The sequence below is a fragment of the Brassica rapa genome, chromosome A10 (genome assembly GCF_000309985.2).
Source record: "Brassica rapa cultivar Chiifu-401-42 chromosome A10, CAAS_Brap_v3.01, whole genome shotgun sequence".
Taxonomy (NCBI): domain Eukaryota; kingdom Viridiplantae; phylum Streptophyta; class Magnoliopsida; order Brassicales; family Brassicaceae; genus Brassica; species Brassica rapa.
In genome coordinates this window covers 11,499,510-11,518,746 of record NC_024804.2, presented here as the reverse complement: position 1 = coordinate 11,518,746, position 19,237 = coordinate 11,499,510, and the positions used below count along the sequence as shown (strand labels likewise).

The following is a 19,237-nucleotide window of genomic DNA, read 5'->3' as shown; positions in this document are numbered from 1 at the left end:
GAGTGTTTATTGAATCAAAGTAAATCCAAAATTTGAGTAAAATTTTTAAAAAATTGTTAAAATTTTTATGGCTTTTGAAGTAACTTCAAAGGTTTTGAAAAAACCTTTTAAATTTTAAATATTTATCTAAACAATAATAGTTTTTTTAATTATTATAATTTGATATTTTATTGTTATATGAAATATATAAAATATATAAAAATTTTTAAAATAAATTTCCAAACAATTTTTTGTTTCAAAAAGTTTGATTTTCTTTCTAAACATGTGAAGTAAATTTATTATTTAAAAAAAAGTTTCAAATACCATAATAGGAAGTGATATTTTGATTTATTGCTTTTTCACTATAAAATAAAAATTATTTGAACTCTACCAAATCCTATTTGATATATTTTACTACCAAATCCATATTTTTAGGTTAGTTTTGCATTTGATTCAAGTTCGGATATAGGTTTGCATTTCAAATCAAGTTTTGAGTCATATTTGGCAAATTCTCCTCTAATCAATGAGAATTGTAAAGGTTTATTTAATAGTAATTTTTATTTTTAAGAATTTTGATCATAAATATGCTACTAAAAAGTTTAATTAGCCAAGAAAAATTTAAAAGTAGAAATGATGTTAAAATAACAAATTGAAAAAATATAAATTTTATAAAATTACTGAATATTAACTGAAAATAATTATATGATAGTAATTTTATATTTCTTAAATCCTAAACAAAATATAATTTTTAAGGATTATGTAATAGCAATTTTCCTATCCTAAACTCTTAAAAGGAAAACTTAAAAGAAAAAATATTTGTACTTTATTTTTGACACATATCACTATTTTAATTATTTTATTGACACATATCGCGATCATGTTTATTAACAACTTTGAAAAACCAAGCTTTATATAATCTCTTAACTAAAATAGAATATCTTTATATAATCCTAGACAAAATATAATTGTAAATATAGGTAATATTAATTTCATTTTCTAAAACAAAAAAAACATTGTAAAGAATATTTGATACTCTTTGTTTTCTTCTTAAAGTCCAAAGCAAAAGAGACTTGTATCATATTTTTAAGTCCTAAATTTTTAAGTCCTAAACAAAAATAGAATTGTAAAACTTATCTGATAATATTTTTAAGGGAGAATTTAATGATGAACATGATACAAAAATTATTTAGTTAACCAAAGAAGTACAAAAATAATATTGATATGAATTGTAAAAATAGTAATTTTAAAATTATTTAATAGTAACTAAAAATAAATATTTTCTAGCAATTTAATGTTTCTGAAATTCTAAACATAAGATAATTGTAAAAGATTATATGATAGTAATTTTCCTTTTCTAAAATCTTTAAATGGTATTTGATATTTTTTATTTTTCTCTGTAAATAAAAATGAGATTTATAAAATAGAATTTAAACATCCTAACAAAAAAATTAAAACTTAGTTAATAGTAATTTAAAAAAAAAAGAATTCGATGAAAAGCATGATGCTAAAACTATTTAATTAAAAAAATAAAACATTACGATGTCGTCGTGATTGATATTTAAATGTGTTTCTTCATACGAAAGTCAATATATATTTTCATGTTTGGAAATAGGAAGTAGATTTTTATTATTGTCACCGTAAGTGATCTTTATATGCATTTTATTAAAAACAAATCAAAGTTCATCGTCATCTTATTATATTTTTTGTTTCTAATATGTAGTATTTTCTACTTCATTTTTTAATTAAAATGTTATTACATAAATATGTCAAGAAATAATAAATTAATAAAATTATTAATATCAGATAAGTTTAATATAACATTAAAGTAGTATATAAAAATGTATAATGTTTTCATTGACTCGATTGACCTTATTTAAATTTTTATTTATTTTTTTCATTATAATTCTTACTTCAAATTGGGTCCGGTTTAAATTTTTAAACATGAGTATATGCTCTAGCCCTAAGTACAAAATTGATAATAATTCATATATGCACCATAGTTATAAAATACAAATGTTAACTAGAACTTATGTGTGATAATGACTTTTAGTAATAATAAAATAAGTCTCACATAACATATGTAAAAACAATCCTAAAACTACAAGATACTCTTATGCTTTTTATTAAATTAAAACATCAAACAAAACTTGTTCCAACGCACAAGCTCATATCTAGTATTTTATTAGGACATACTATATATACAACCTACTTTTAACAGCCCTAGTCTTAAGGTTGAAGTTGCTTTACAACAAATAATCTCGATATTACTAAAGCAAGGCTTGTTTAGACTGGTTTCCCCGCTACCACCCGCAAACGCAGCTTTTGCGGTTGGTTTTTGCGGGTGGTAGCGGTTGATAACGTTTCGAAACAATTTTACAAACCGCTACGCTTCAAACTGTTCCGAACCTCTTAAAATCAAAAGCTGGTTTCACTAGGTGAAATATTAAATTTGTTTAATATGAAATCCTTTTAAACAAGGAAAAATATTTTGATTTATAGATGGAATCAGAGTAACTTACAAAACAAGGGATTCGAAAAGGGTTAGGCCTTTCTCTTACCTAAGATGTTTTTATTAGGGTTCTTGTTGCTGCATCTTATCTGGCTTCATTCACATAGGTTTTGTCTGGTTCATAGGGATGTTGTGTACAGGGTTAGGGTTAAGCCCTTCCTTGTGTAATATAAACCCAGTCCTGTTTTAACCCAACCCTATTTTAACCCTACTTTTTGATAAGGGTTAGGGTTGGACCAGGGTTAGCCCATTTAATTTTTTTACAAGTCAATAATTTTTTGCATATCAAATTCAACTTAAATTTAAATGTTAAAATTGCAAATAAGATCATGTAAATGCAAAATGTGTCTTTTATTCATTTTTGTCTTTCACTGAAATTAAAAACCAAAGTTAACATTCATTAATGTAAATGCAAAGTATAACTCTTGGACCTCTTGGTCTTGGGCACAACTTTGTAGCTACTTTAACAAATAGAACTTTACTCAAACTCTCAAGTCAGCCAACACTTCTTGTTCTCCAAGTCTCTTGAGTCTCTTCACACTCGTTGCTCTGCAACAAGGCAACAACAGAATCAGTTTATCACAGAAACCCACAACGTAACGAGTATATTATTAAGCTGATCTCAGAGTGGAAACTCGCTAGCTAAAGACACAACATGGAAAAGACAAAAATATATACTTAAACCAGACAGTAAGCTACAGTCTCAGACAGCAAGATACAGCCTACAGTCTACCAAACAGCAAGCTATAATCTGAGACGAAACAAACAAAAAGTAATCATCCTAATGTGAATTGTCTAATATCACAAGAAATTGATCAGAGACGTTAAACACATGAACAATGATTCATACTAACCAAAATCAGATTTTTCTCAAAGCTACCAATTTTATTTTTGTTTTTGGCTTTAGAAAGCAAAATACATAAAACACTTATATCTCAATTCTACAAACCCACATACCCTAGAGATCGATTTCAGCAAACCCACAAACCCACAAACCTAGAGATCGATTTTAACAAACCCAGAAAGTGCTTGAATCGTCACAGATCGAGTAGTTTCAATTTTGTCTCATTACAAACCCATAAGCAAAAGATCTCACCATATTTTGCTAGCTAAGAACAAAGAACATTCTTCAAATGTACCTGCTTCTGCAGTACACTCAAAAACCATAGAACATATCATTAAAAATCACAGTGGAACCAGTAGGGATGTTAAAATGGGCTTTTTCCAATAGGGTTAGCCCTGCCCGCTTCTGATTTCATAACCCTAAACCCGTTAATTTTTGTTTGGGTTAAATTAGGGCCGTCTAATTTTAGACGCGGATTAACCCTAAACCCGTTATTAAAAAAAAAAAAAAAGTAAACAAAGATACATCGTTTCTTCTCTCAACTTTCTCTCACCATCTCATCATCGTCGTTTCTTCTCTGGACTCACGATCTCAACCAGAGACGAGATCCCATTAACACCTCACCATCTCATCTCATCTCATCATCGTCGTCACTCGTCAGTCGTCAACCAGAGTCCAGAGACGAGATCCCAATCGTCTCATCTCATCACGGTCACAGTCAGATCAGCAAGCAGGTACATTTGAAGAATGTTCTTTGTTCTTAGCTAGCAGAATATGGTGAGATCTTTTGCTTATGGGTTTGTAATGAGACAAAATTGAAACTACTCGATCTGTGACGATTCAAGCACTTTCTGGGTTTGTTAAAATCGATCTCTAGGTTTGTGGGTTTGTGGGTTTGCTGAAATCGATCTCTAGGGTATGTGGGTTTGTAGAATTGAGATATAAGTGTTTTATGTATTTTGCTTTCTAAAGCCAAAAACAAAAATAAAATTGGTAGCTTTGAGAAAAATCTGATTTTGGTTAGTATGAATCATTGTTCATGTGTTTAACGTCTCTGATCAATTTCTTGTGATATTAGACAATTCACATTAGGATGATTACTTTTTGTTTGTTTCGTCTCAGATTATAGCTTGCTGTTTGGTAGACTGTAGGCTGTATCTTGCTGTCTGAGACTGTAGCTTACTGTCTGGTTTAAGTATATATTTTTGTCTTTTCCATGTTGTGTCTTTAGCTAGCGAGTTTCCACTCTGAGATCAGCTTAATAATATACTCGTTACGTTGTGGGTTTCTGTGATAAACTGATTCTGTTGTTGCCTTGTTGCAGAGCAACGAGTGTGAAGAGACTCAAGAGACTTGGAGAACAAGAAGTGTTGGCTGACTTGAGAGTTTGAGTAAAGTTCTATTTGTTAAAGTAGCTACAAAGTTGTGCCCAAGACCAAGAGGTCCAAGAGTTATACTTTGCATTTACATTAATGAATGTTAACTTTGGTTTTTAATTTCAGTGAAAGACAAAAATGAATAAAAGACACATTTTGCATTTACATGATCTTATTTGCAATTTTAACATTTAAATTTAAGTTGAATTTGATATGCAAAAAATTATTGACTTGTAAAAAAATTAAATGGGCTAACCCTGGTCCAACCCTAACCCTTATCAAAAAGTAGGGTTAAAATAGGGTTGGGTTAAAACAGGGCTGGGTTTATATTACACAAGGAAGGGCTTAACCCTAACCCTGTACACAACATCCCTATTGACGAGTGACGACGATGATGAGATGAGATGAGATGGTGAGGTGTTAATGGGATCTCGTCTCTGGTTGAGATCGTGAGTCCAGAGAAGAAACGACGATGATGAGATGGTGAGAGAAAGTTGAGAGAAGAAATGACGTTTCTTTGTTTACTTTTTTTTTTTTTTTAATAACGGGTTTAGGGTTAATCCGCGTCTAAAATTAGACGGCCCTAATTTAACCCAAACAAAAATTAACGGGTTTAGGGTTATGAAATCAGAAGCGGGCAGGGCTAACCCTATTGGAAAAAGCCCATTTTAACATCCCTACTGGTTCCACTGTGATTTTTAATGATATGTTCTATGGTTTTTGAGTGTACTGCAGAAGCAATATCAATGACTTGCCTGTATTTACTGGTGAAGATATTGTCACACATTCCGACAAAAGATGTCGTGGCTACAAGTCTACTGTTTAAACGATGGGAGTTTCTATGGACGTACATGAAGAGACTGGAATATGATCAAGAATATCAGTTTGGTAAGAGAATTGGGTTTTCAAGATTTGTAGACAAGTCTCTGCTTTCACATCAGCATCCTATTCTCGAAAGCCTCCATTTCAAATTCAAGACAGGATAGAGAGATTGGATTGTGGATTCGAACTGCAGTTAGGCGTGGAATACCCGAGCTTACACTCGAATGTGGTGATATCTTGATCCAACTACCATTAAGGTTGCTTACATGCAAAACACTTGTGATCTTGGATCTCAAAGGTTGGATCGATCTGAACATTCCTGTGACTGCCTCTCTACCTTCACTTATGACTCTTCACATTGTCCTCCTGAGGAAATCAAATTATGAACACTTTTCTAGGATTTTATCAAGTTTTTCTCTTCTTGTTGATCTCATGGTGGAACAAAGAACAAGTACTGCTATATCAACGCTTGATATTGCAGTACCTTCATTGCAGAGATTGTTCATTAGAACAGTAACTAAAAAGGACAATGGCTTAAGATATTCTCCACACGAAAAGTCTATTCCAAAGGTTATGATAAATGCTCCTTGTTTGAAGTACTTAAACATTGATGACCGGGGTAACGACTTTAATGTCATTAAGGACTTGACTCAAGTGGTAGAGGCAATTCTATAAACGCCAAACAAACATCTACCAAAGTTTTCCTCATGTATCTAACCAGCTCGATCAAGCGTCTTTTGTTATATTCACTGAGATTGGAGGTTATAATACATCACTCAATTGGTCCTTTTTTTTTTTTTTTTTGAACACGAATCACTCAATTGGTCCTAGTTATCGTTTATTTAAACCATTAGCACCTTAAAGCTTTTTCTCCCCTTTCAGGATATGGATCCTAGTATCTTCTGTAAGCTTGTAAACTTGGAGTTATGCACATCTACATGTGGGTGGTTGAAGTTACTTGCTAACTCACGTCTCAAGCTTTTCAATGTGATGTAGATTCCACAACTTTGATTTAAATTATATGTTCTTTTAGTTTTGGTTCTCATTATAATAGAATGTTTTTTTCACTCTGGTCTTAGAAGCATTCTAACTCGTGGGTCCGTCCACTGGATCGTTGGGACGTGCCGAGCTGTGTTCCGGAATGTATGATGTCCAGTCTTTAGAGTGGAGAGGATACTTAGAAATAGATATCTCCTGAAGCATTCGCTGTGTTTGAGGACGGTGAAATTAACTCCTAACAAGAAATGCATCAGATGGTCGAGGTCTTAGCTTTTGTATTAATAGGTTCAAAGACATGCAAACTTGTGTTTGGTTATGAAGTTACTGTGCTATATAAAGGACATATGATGTTGCATTTGCACTCAATTTTCTTACAGGTAGAGTAAAGAATTATGGAGCTCAGAAATGTTGAAATATCTTTTTACTGATGATGCTATAAATATTTTATAACACAGTTAGAGATTCTTATGTTCTCTAAAATATCTGATTATTTGAATCGAGAGAGATTTTCATATTATTGGACAGTGTTTGAGAACTCGAAGTCTTGGACCGTACGTGTTTGAGTAATTTCAGAAGTGTTTTACACCACCTTAGGGTGCATGTACGGAGAGCTCTAGATGTTAAGATGAAGAAAGAAAATGACAGGAGGAGATAAACCCTGTCAATCTAAGCAAATATTTCGGATAATGTAATGAGACAAAGAAAAGCTTATGTTTCTCACCTGGTCAGTGGCACAACGGAGACAAAGATGTCACACTGGAGCAAAGATTAAATCAAATTCTAAGGTTGATCATAAATAGTGTGGATGTTCGCCATGACCAAATTAGACCTAGATTCCAATTTTAAGTATCTCACAATCTTAAAGTTGAAACCTATGCATGACTTGGTCAATGTTCGCATTTGTCGGAACTTATTTGCCAAGATTCTCGTTTTTTTATATTTCGGAAAAAACAAAAATAATAATTTTATTAAAATTAAAAATATGTGTTTTCTCGTTAAAATCACGAATATTAATATATGTGTATATATATATATGATTATATATATATGAGTGTGATACTTATGTAACTTAAAATATACCTACTTAAATGTTATATTTATTTAAGCCATTTTAAAAATATAATCATATGCTTCATTCTTTCTCAATATGTTATATCAAGATGCTATTTAAATTAACATAAATTAACATAAATTAACATCTAGTTATGTAAGAACTAAAAGTTAATAGTAAAATAAAATAATGTTAAATGCAATATCTCTAAATGCAACATCTGAATACAACGGTTGACGGTAAGACCAAATAATCTTTACATGCAATGTCTCTAGATGCAACATCTGATTACAACGTTTAGCTAGAAAAACGACCAAGTTAATTTAATGTCTAGGAAATCCTGAGTAGATGAACCTAGTTCTACATTCATTTGATGTCACAAAAGGTAAGGAAGACCATTAGAAGAATTCAATCAAACTGAATACAAACAATTTGACCAAAATATTAAGTTGATAACTACTGAACGACGTTAGTAATCTCTTTAAGAGTCATCATTTAGATTCTTTACATTTATGTAGCTGTGTGTATAAATATGATGAAACCATAACTGAAAAGACTCATCTCACACCTTTTGTTAATTCAAGCATTTGCAGCGTTTTGTTGAGTTTCTCCCCTTTTTTTGTGTTACTCCGTTTTTGTTTGTCATTTTATAACTTCTGGAGAGAAATTTAAAAGAAAAACATATTTTTTGTTTACCTCTGAGAGACATGGACAAGATTAGTAGGTTTCCTGATGAACTGCTAGTGAAGGTGTTGACATTTCTTCCAACAAAAGAAGCTGTGTCCACTAGCATTTTATCGAAACGATGGGAGCATCTCTGGAAGTGGTTGCCAAAACTTGAGTATGATGATCAACATTACTCAGAGTCTGAACGAAAGAGGCTACGGTGTTTCATTGTCAGAAGTTTGCCTCTACATAAAGCCCATGTTATTGAAAGCTTGCGTCTCAAGTTAAGCAATTATTTTAAACCTCAAGTTATCAAATGGATCGTTGCAACTGCGGTTTCTAGGAACGTACGTGAGCTGGATATCTCTTATTCTTCTTATCCGGAGAAGTTAAACACATTGCCGAGTAACTTGTATACCAGCAAGTCACTTGTGGTTTTGAAACTCAGTGATTGGATTCTCTTGGCTGTTCCTCCTATGGTTTGTCTTCCATCTCTGAAGACTTTGCAACTTCAACAAGTGGCTTACTTCAATGAAGAATCTCTTCAACGACTTTTATCTAATTGCCCTGCTCTTGAAGAACTAAAAGTGGACATATGGAAGGATGACAATACAAGGAAGTTCACTATCGTTGTCCCATCGTTGCAGCGTTTATCACTCTTTATACCCTTTGATTATGGTATTGATGGGCTTGTGATAAAAACACCTTCTCTAAAGTATTTCAAACTTCGGATTCATAGTAGTATTAGTCACTACTGCTTGGTTGAGCATATGCCTAACTTGATCGAGGCATATATAGATGTTGAGTTCCCTGATATCAAGAGTCTTATTGAATCAATCACATCTGTCAAGCGTCTTGAAATATGCTTAGAGGTAACAATTAAGTTTTCATTTATCAACTCATTTAAAAATATCCTTTGTTTATAATTTTCATTTCGTGTCCAGGTTCTGTATGAAGAAGGAATTGTATTCAGCCAGCTTGAGCATTTGAAGCTATGTCGATGCAAAGACTGTACATCGAATCTACTTGTCAGGCTTCTCAAAGATTCTCCTAACTTGCGAGTACTAGACCTTTATGAAATGATCGTAAGTATCTTTGTTAATTAGTGTTTTTTTTTTGGGTTCATCAAGATGCACATTATGGTTTTAATCTAGTTTCTTTGCTTGATCATCTCAGGATCATTACTATTGTGGCATTATTCCGTGGAATCCACCAAGTACTGTTCCTGCATGCATGTTGTCGAGTCTACAAATTTTTAACTGGTCGGCATACTCAGGAGTACCAGGAGAGAGAGATCTCGCGATTTACATGTTGAAAAATGCTAGTCACCTAAAGACTGCAACAATCTTGTCTGATGAATGTGATATTCCGGAACTTGAGATGTTAAAGGAGTTGGCATTTTCTTCCAGAGCTTCAACTACATGCGAATTCATGTTTGATTGAGCATACTTCTCGCACTCATATCTTCTTCTTTTTTATAAACTTGCATCTAAAAAGAACACTTATACTTGTTTCAATCTATTGTCCAATAAAAACACAAAGTCTATTGTATGAGTTTAAATTATTTGATAAGTTGTAATAGTATTTCAAAGTGTATCTGTACCCTTTAAATATTAATAAAAATATTTATAGTTTTCTCAGATTCAGTCTTGATTCAGATCCTTAACTCTGAAGGATATACGTCATCACCTAATCTACGGTTTTATCTCGTACTTGCTCTGTTTTTCACTTGTTCCTTCGTTTGCTTGGCTGCAGTGGGTTATCAGACTTGTTCAACGACTATGAGTTTCGTTCCTGCGAAAGAATCCAGTGAGCTTCGAAAGAGAAAAAAAACAAATAATAACTTTTTAGTCAAGACACGACATTAACAACTCATAAACAATCTTTGTATTCAAACGTCGTCACTGCTTCGTCTTCAGTTAATTTTCAGTTTTCGATAATCTCACACTTAGTGGATGTTGTATCTTAATCAGTCTTCCTAATTAAGTCAATGGTTCCTGAGAAAATCAAACTTAGGGTTTCACGTACACTCATTATTCTCCTTAGATCATTGTTTACATCTTTAGCGTGACGCACCCGGGTTTTATACTTTTGGTTCTAGTTTTCAGATATCCTGAAGCATTCTAGCTGTAAATTGTTGGCGTTCAAAAGAGTAGTTTCCATGAAGATAGGTGTGTTGCCTGATGCTTTGCTCTTGAGAATATATATTAATTGTCATCACTGCCAGCTAAAGATCTTGTGAACACAATGTTTTTGGTCAAAATGATGGCATACATCCTGTGTGAGTTATATTTGTTTTTTTGTGGACTTTTGTTTTTGAAAATTTTACTACTCCGTTAGTTTAATCTTGAACTGATAAAATACCGAACGCCCCAGCTTATTTATTACCAGAAAATCTTTTCTTAGACGAACAAGAACCAAAAAAAAGGTTGCGAGTTTAGAGCACGTGATGCGCGTGTGATTTAAAGAGGCGCATTTTAGCTTCCCCACCAAAAATTAGCGGGAACGGTTCTCTTTGTTCATTGTAATCGAGAAACCATTTCAGGGATTAGGGTTCGTCTCTCTCTGGTGATTATTACTCCGTCACTGGAATCGATTCCACTTCAGGTATTATAACTTTCTTTATCACTCTCGTTTGGATTTGATAGCAATAGGCTCGCAAAATCATCCCATCATCTGTGTTACTGGATCTGTAGAAGCTGAGAAGTTTGAGTATAATGGGGATGGATCGTATGGATATGCTAAGTGATCTACCTGATGCCCTCCTCGTGAAGATACTATCCTCACTGCCTACGAAACAAGTTGTGTCAACAATGCTTTTGTCAAAAAGATGGCAGTTTCTTTGGATGTTTGTGTCAAGACTCGATTACAGTGACGATGACATGTGCCAAGACGGGAGGTTCTTGCGGTTTCTCTACAGCTCTTTGCTGCTGCACCAAGCTAAGGTTCTTGAGAGTTTTACTTTGAAGCTTAGTGGAAACTCTAGGGGTATAGATCTTGGAGTATGTGTTACACCTGCTGTTAATCGCTCTGTGCGTGAGCTGACTATAGAGATTGATGCTTCTTCTACTGAAACTCAATTCATACTTCCGAGGAGCTTGTATACAACAGGCTCTAGAACGCTTGTGACTTTAAAGCTACAGAACGCGGTTCTTGTGGATGCGTCAGAGATGGTTTCTTTCCCTTTACTTAAAACTCTGAGCCTTATATCAATGAAGTATGTGAAGTAAACGAGAGCTTTAGGTAAACTGTGTGCTTTATTCATTAGGAGGAGATCTCCTTATATACATACGTACAACTCAAGATATGTTTCCCATAATATCTATAATATCTACATAATATTCTCCATAAACATAGGACTTATCTAGACGTATCTCAACACTCCCCCTTAAGTTGGAGAGTGTAAGTCACAAACTCCCAACTTGGACAATATGTAATCAAAGCTATACCGCCCCAACCCTTTAGTAAGTATGTCCGCCAATTGCTCAGTAGTCCGTACATGGCGTGTGGTAATCAGACGACTCTTCACAGCATCACGAACCGCATGACAGTCTGACTCAATATGTTTTGTTCGTTCGTGAAACACCGGGTTAGCAGCGATGTATATTGCTGACTTGCTATCGCAATACATATCCATTGGCCCATTCTGATAAACGCCAAAATCTGCAAGTAAACGTTTCATCCATTTTAACTCCTTGAGAGCATCTGACATGGCTCTGTACTCGGCCTCCGCCGAAGAATACGACACCGTGTCTTGTTTCTTTGTCTTCCATGCAACTGGAGAACCGCCAATCTAAACTACAAACGCAGACAAAGACCGACGAGTGCGAGGACACGAGTTCCAATCAGAATCACACCAAATTTGTACTCGGAGCGAGCTCTCCGAAGTTAACATGATACCTTGACCAGGCGTGCCTTTGAGATAACGAAGGACCCTTACCACAGCATCCCAGTGACCCTTACGTGGTTGATGCATCACTTGTGATAACACATGCACTGCATAGCAAAGCTCTGGTCGTGTGATGCATAAGTAGACTAGACGACCCACTATACGTCTAAACCGAACCGGTTCTTCATAGAAGGGACTTTTATCAGACAGCAACGTGTGGTTCTGCTCCACCGGAATAGAAAGAGGCTTACACCCGAGAAGCCCAGCGTCTGCAATGATATCGAGGGCATATTTTCGTTGAGAGAGAAAGAAACCGCCTGTCCCTCTTGAAACCTCAATACCAAGGAAATACTTGGCTTTGCCAAGATCTTTCATTCGAAAACAGTTACTGAGATATTCCTTAAACTTGACCAACATGCCTAAGTTGTTGCAGCATATGATCAAATCATCCACATATATAAGAACTCGCAAACTGTCCTCCCCTCTAATGTATGTGAAGAGAGAATAGTCTTCATAAGACTGTATAAAACCAAACTTCAACAACGCTTGACTTAGCTTCGCGAACCAACATCTGGGAGCCTGCTTGAGACCGTACAGCGACTTGCGGAGCTTACACACCAGTGTCGGATCATCAGTTTTATATCCTGGTGGCGGTCTCATGTACACTTCCTCCTCTAAATCACCATGAGGGAAAGCGTTGCACACATCCATCTGATGAACCTCCCATCCTTTGACTGCTGCAATTTTAAATAAAGTGCGTACTGTCGTAAGCTTAGCAACAAGAGCAAAGGTCTCACCGTAGTCCACCCCTTCAACTTGTCTGTTTCCGCACACCACCAGACGTGCCTTAGGTCTTTCTACTGTTCCATCAGCATTGAATTTCAGTTTATAGACCCACATACTGATAAGAGCTGTTTTGCCCGGAGGGAGATGTGTAAGATCCCAAGTGTGCTGTCCTTCGAGAGATGTAATCTCACATGACATAGCATTACGCCAGATCTCATCCTCCATAGCTTCTTTGAAACTTTTAGGCTCAACCCCAGCAGATACTGCTGCTAAGAAAACACGATGATACGCAGAGAACATGTCATCTGTTATATAATGCTCAATGGGATAGGGAGTACCTGGACTCGTTTGTGAGGTCTGGGAGCCGATGAGGTCTGGAGGTGTATGTTTATCGAGAGTAGATGTCAATGCCTTTGCATTGTACGTGACATAGTCTTTAATTCGCACTGAAGTAGTCTTTTGGCGCTGACCTCTACCCATCTCAGTAGTTGCTGAAACTTCGAGCACTTCATCATGAGTCTCAGGCTCAACTTGCGGCTCAACTTGTGGCTCATCCTGAGTCTCAGATGCCACTTGCGACCCTACTGCCGGTAACACAGGTGTCACAACAGGCATCTCCACTGGTGCTGGTGTTGCACTACTCTCCCGATGTTCAGAAACATCATCATCATCAACTGGAGCAGCAATCATAGGAATTTGAACAGAGGACTCTGTTTCATTTTCACAGTACGGGAACGTCCCCTCATCGAACACAACATCTCGCGAGATAAGAAACTTGTGACTCTGGAGATCGTACAGACGCCATCCCTTCTTCCCATAAGGATATCCTACAAAAATGCACTTTAAACTCCTCTCACCGAACTTGTCCTTGTCTCAACTGTACTTACTAACGTAGCACAAGCATCCGAATGTTTTGATAGTAGAGTAGGATGGCTTCTCTCCATATAAACATTCATAGGGCGACTTGCCATTCAACAGGCTAGATGGAGTCCTATTGATCACGTGTGCTGCCGTCAGTATGCTCTCCCCCCCAAAACTTTGTAGATAAATTTGATTGAAACAACAATGATCTGGCCACGTTCAAGATGTGCCTATGCTTTCTCTCGACCCTCCCGTTTTGCTGAGGAGTAGCGACGCAGGAGGTCTGATGGAGAATACCGTTTTCATTGAAGTAACGTGACAAACATAAGAACTCGGACCCGTTATCTGATCGGATAATCTTGACAAGCTTTCCAAACTGTCGATGAACCATGGCACAAAAATCTGGTAGCACCGTACGCACCTCGCTTTTCTCAAGCAATAAATATATCCACACAGCTCGCGAAAAATCATCAACAATGGTCAAAAAATACTTTGCGCCACACGAAGTAGGAATCCGATAAGGACCCCAGAGGTCTACATGAATTAAACCAAAACTTTCAGATGCTTTATTATAACTTTCATGGAAAACTTCGCGAGTTTGTTTCGACTTAAAACATACTTCACATCCACCAAACTTGTCATGGACGTTCTTAACACTAAAGATAAACGGTAAAAAACTCAAAACACCAAAAGCTGGATGTCCCAAACGCCTGTGCCACAATGCTTGATCCTCAGCAGCTCTTACTCTGTGACTCCTGGCGATCGTGACTCCTCGATAAACATAAACACCATTCCTTACTTCACCGGCTCCAATCAGGGTCCTCGTAAAACGGTCCTGCAATATACACAATGTGTCAGTGAAAACCGCGAAACAACCATTTTGCTTTAACATCTTGGGAACTGAGAGCAGGGTACAGTTCAAGTTTGGAACAAATAACACATTCTCCAAAGAGATATCTTTCGACAAAGACAAGCAACCACACTTGGTCGCATAAACCACACTCCCGTCAGCAAAGGAGACAGGAACAGGCGGAATAGATTTTACTGACTCGAGGACATGAACATCACCAGTCATATGGTGCGATGCCCCTGAGTCAAGTATGACTTCACCAGTCTGAACCTTACCGTTCAAACGATCAGGAACTGGAGTTGGTTTCTGTTGCTCGAGCAGTTGTGAGAGCGACGCCCATTGCTCGGCGGTAAACGTTGGGAATGTACCAGAAGCTGGAGCTTGTGCAGCATTAGACCGGTACTGAGACTGTTGCTGCTGAGAAGAACTACCACGTCCCCCTCGTCCTCGCATAGAAGAACCTCCTCTTCCTCTAGAGTTCAAAGATCTGTTCCCACGATCAGATTGATTTTGATTTTTCTCCAACCACCATTCAGGAAAACCAATAATCTGCCAACACTCTTTCTTCTCGTGACCACTGCGACCACAATGTGAACAGACGATCGCTGAACGAGCAGTTGTTAAAGCAGCTGCATTGAAACCGCTAACCAAATCTTGCTCTGTCTTTACGCTAAAACCAACCACCTCTGATTTTGCGTCAGATCGAGCAGATGCCATTCTTCTTTCCTCACGAACGACCCGTTGATAAACACTATTAAGATCAGGAAGTGGCTCCATGGATATTATATTTGTCACCACATTTCCAAATCTAACTTCATCAAGACCCATCAAGAACTGATGGACACGCTCTTCTTCATGCTCCTTCACAATATTCTGTAGAGCAGAGCATGTACACTTCGGCAATGGTTTGTAAGTAAGCAACTCCTCCCACCTGATGGAGAGCTTTCCAAAGTAGTCCATAACGCTCATACCGTCTTGTCTACACGCAGCCAACTCGGCCCGTATCTGATGAGCACGCACCGCGTTCCCAATCGAGAAACGCTGCATCAAATCACTCCACAACTTGTGAGCATCAGACGCAAACGTAACAGTTGAGCGAATCTTGGGCGAGATTGATGTCCTTATCCACCCAATTACCATAGAATTCACCGTATTCCATGCATCAAGATCATCAGAATCAGCTGATGGTTTTGGCAACGTTCCATCAACGAAACCAAATTTACGCTTCGCGCGCAAGGAGTTCTCCAACTCGGAGGCCCATTCAGCATAGTTTTCTCCAGTAAGCTGCACAGGCGAGATTGAAACCCCTGGATTGTCCGAAGACGCCAGTACATACGGCGAAGGTAACTTCTTCACCACGGCAACAACTGAATCGGATTTCTCACCCATGATAAACGAAAAAAGGAAATTTAAAGTATGTGTGGCTCTGATACCATGTAAAGTAAACGAGAGCTTTAGGTAAACTGTGTGCTTTATTCATTAGGAGGAGATCTCCTTATATACATACGTACAACTCAAGATATGTTTCCCAACAATATTGGTACTTATCTATAATATCTACATAATATTCTCCATAAACATAGGACTTATCTAGACGTATTTCAACAAAGTACCCACGTGATGCGTTTATCCGCAGGCTTCTGTCCAGTTGTCCTGTTCTTGAAGACTTGTTTGTAGTCAAATGCCTCGGTGACAATGTGGCATGTTTGGTGGTTAAAGTGCCTTCTTTAAAGTTTCTAACCGTGCGTACCACAGCAGAAGTAGACTACCATCAGGGTTTGGTGCTCGATGTTCCTTCTTTGGAGTTCTTGGACATTGTTGATTATACAGATGGATTTTGTCTCGTTGAGAACAGTATCTCTAAGAGCATGTTTATCCCTAGGATCCCGCATAGTTTCTTAAGTACATTTTAGTAATTATTAAATTAATAAATTGTAGTTAAGGATCTTAATTAAGAATTCCATAATTTTGGAGCTACAATGGTAGTTTCTTAATTTAGATTTCTTAAAAAAATTCTTTTTAAAGAAATTTTATTTATTAATATAAAACATAATAAAGATAACATTTTAAACATACATTTTAAAATTAAAACATAAAAACAAAACATAAAAACAAGGACTGTGTTTCAAATAATTTGTATAAGGAGAATGAGAGAAGAAGACTTGGTGAATACAATGCTTGGTGAATAAAAATTTATAGAGCAAGAGAGAAGAAGACTTGGTGAATGTGACTTCAATAAAATTCTTTCTCCTCTAACATCTTAGACAGGCAATCAAAGTGATTCGAGTTTACAATTCGTGACATATCTTTGGACTCCATAGGGTTCTTCCCATAAGGTGGTAGAGGCCCATCTTGATGTGACTTATAGTAATCCTCAGCAGCTTCTTGCTTCCCTTACTTCACTCGTGCAGCTTTCATTATGTTTAACGACTTCAATGGTAATGCCTTCTTCTCTATAAACTTTTATACACAAGTTTGTGGGCTTTTTTTTATATCGAATCTGTCATAGTTTACATCAATTCCTATGTATCTTTATGTGTAGGATGCACATTTCGATGGAACAATATTTAGACAGCTTGAACAGTTGAAAGTATGTACTTGCGAGACCACCGAGTTGTTGGATCTACTTATGCGTCTACTCAAAGCTGCTCCTAAGCTAAGGATTATCGTCCTTGAACATGTACATATACCCAAAAGGCCAAAACCCAAACTGCTGCAAAGATCCAATCTTATATCTTGTTTGATGTTCTAACTCGACTATACTTCTCTTCCATTTTCAGTCTAAGTTCCATGGCATTAGAACTGGAGATCCGATCCTGGGCTGGAACCAACCGAGTCGTGTTCCTGAATGTCTATTGTCTACTCTTGAATATTTTGACTGGAGGCAATACGGAGGAACAGAAGAGGAGAAACAACTGGCAAGATAATACATCTTAGGAAACTCTGGTCGTTTAGGACTGGCAATTTTCTATCCCAAATCGACAAATCCAGTAAAGAATCTTAAGATGCTCAAGGAGTTGTCTGTCACCAAGAGAGTTCTGTGGGAATTACAGTTCTGTCTCAAAGTGAAAAGATTTAATTCCACGGACTATGTGTCTTCGTTTCTTTTAAATTTCCCTGTTAATATAGATATCTTGAATGTTTAATTCTAATCTCAGAATAATCGACGTTTTGATTGTGTTGGTAACGGTCGTCCTGACGTTGGACATTGTTGAAATCATTCATTATAGTCTCCAGAATCAACTACACTAAACACTGTTCAAGTACTTCGTAATATTAATCCTGTGTTTGAACATTGATGCAATAGTCACTATAGTGTTTCAGTAACGGTTCATTATTGTGTTTTAGTATCGGTCCAGATGAGTTGCATGCCCAGACGATGATTAGTAATGCGACAACAACATCAGCTAATGGGTGTGGTTAGTTGCCATTCTAACTCGGGGTTCTAAATAGTCATATCAAATGGTGGGAAGAAGATGAAAAAGGATAAATAAAATTTGGTACATTTTAAATTCATTGAAGATCTAGTCACATAACATAATTTGTTAACTCATACCATATGATGATATCAGCCCAATCCAAATCGTTAAATATTAGTTTGTATTGCAAAACCTAGCTCGAAGACAACCTTAACATGTTTTAAATCTCTAAGCCAACAAATTTCCAGATCAACTATGCATATTATTCATTTGTTAAAGCATCTTATCTCATATATTATTATACTTTGTAAAGTACGTCAAGCTCGGTTCCTGGAGAGTCTTCTCTTAAAGAGACAAAGAAAATTAATAAAAAGCTCTGTTTTATAAAATGTGATTTAGAAAAACTGAACAAGGCCTCAGAGATCTTGGTGGTTAAAGAATCATCAAGTGAATTTCTTCATCAAGAGTAGCAAATATTTTGATTACATCACTGGCCATACCCAACAGATGTTGATTATACAACAAATTTATTAAAAAAATCATAAAATTTTGATAATCAAAAACAAAGAAATTGATTGATTGATGATGGTGAGTCAAAAGTAGCTGGTAAATAATCACATTTTTTATTCATTGGGAATCCGAATGATTTTTTTCATCACTCTCACCATCATCAATCATTAACATATTTTTCAAAAATCCGATTTAAGCGATTGATAGATCTATCTTCGAAGATGTTCTGAAAAACATACAAAGGTACGCAAGCTTAGCACAGATAAATAAATCAGAGCCTTATGAACGACCTCAAGATCCATTCAAAAGAATTTGTAGTTCAAAAAATTGCAAACACACTTTTTCAAAAACGATAAAACCAAGAAATTGAAAAATAAGAGAAAAAAGAGAAAATCTTCGAAAATTTTGAAAACATGCGCCGTAGAAGAAGATTTTGATTTGATGTTAAAGAGAGAAGATGATGAATATTATATATATGTGGTGATGAAGAGATTAACCTTCCAAAACCCTAGTTCATAAGCCGACATATGGCCGTAAAAATTGAGTATGGGCTTTTAGGTTCTACGTATTCTAATATAAGCCCATTAATTATAATATGTGTGTGGGTAGGCTTGTCATAGCTTTCTAACTCAATGCCCATGGTTTGCCAAAATTAGTAAATTATCCAAACGCAGAC

General features: G+C 36.0%; 2 protein-coding genes and 2 non-coding genes across 4 annotated transcripts; 2 read left to right on the top strand and 2 right to left on the bottom strand.

The window, feature by feature from the left end:
- The first annotated feature begins 102 nt into the window (after positions 1-102).
- Positions 103-9,746, top strand: LOC103845079 (FBD-associated F-box protein At4g10400). Its single transcript, XM_009121909.2, has 3 exons — positions 103-9,118; positions 9,191-9,331; positions 9,423-9,746. Exons 1-3 carry the CDS (start codon positions 8,288-8,290, stop codon positions 9,687-9,689), a joined length of 1,239 nt encoding a protein of 412 aa, XP_009120157.1. The 5' UTR covers positions 103-8,287; the 3' UTR covers positions 9,690-9,746.
- A 570-nt stretch (positions 9,747-10,316) lies between these two features.
- Positions 10,317-18,955, top strand: LOC103846132 (probable FBD-associated F-box protein At1g32375). Its single transcript, XM_033281503.1, has 6 exons — positions 10,317-10,532; positions 10,960-11,463; positions 16,242-16,490; positions 16,962-17,070; positions 17,175-17,312; positions 17,419-18,955. The coding sequence occupies exons 2-6, from the start codon at positions 10,964-10,966 to the stop codon at positions 17,557-17,559; spliced, it is 1,137 nt and encodes a 378-aa protein (XP_033137394.1). The 5' UTR covers positions 10,317-10,532; positions 10,960-10,963; the 3' UTR covers positions 17,560-18,955.
- LOC117129381 lies at positions 18,464-18,547 on the bottom strand. Its single transcript, XR_004453030.1, has one exon. It is a non-coding gene; the product is annotated as a small nucleolar RNA SNORD24 (small nucleolar RNA).
- On the bottom strand, positions 18,640-18,716 carry LOC117129448. Its single transcript, XR_004453097.1, has one exon. It is a non-coding gene; the product is annotated as a small nucleolar RNA R12 (small nucleolar RNA).
- Positions 18,956-19,237: the final 282 nt, after the last annotated feature.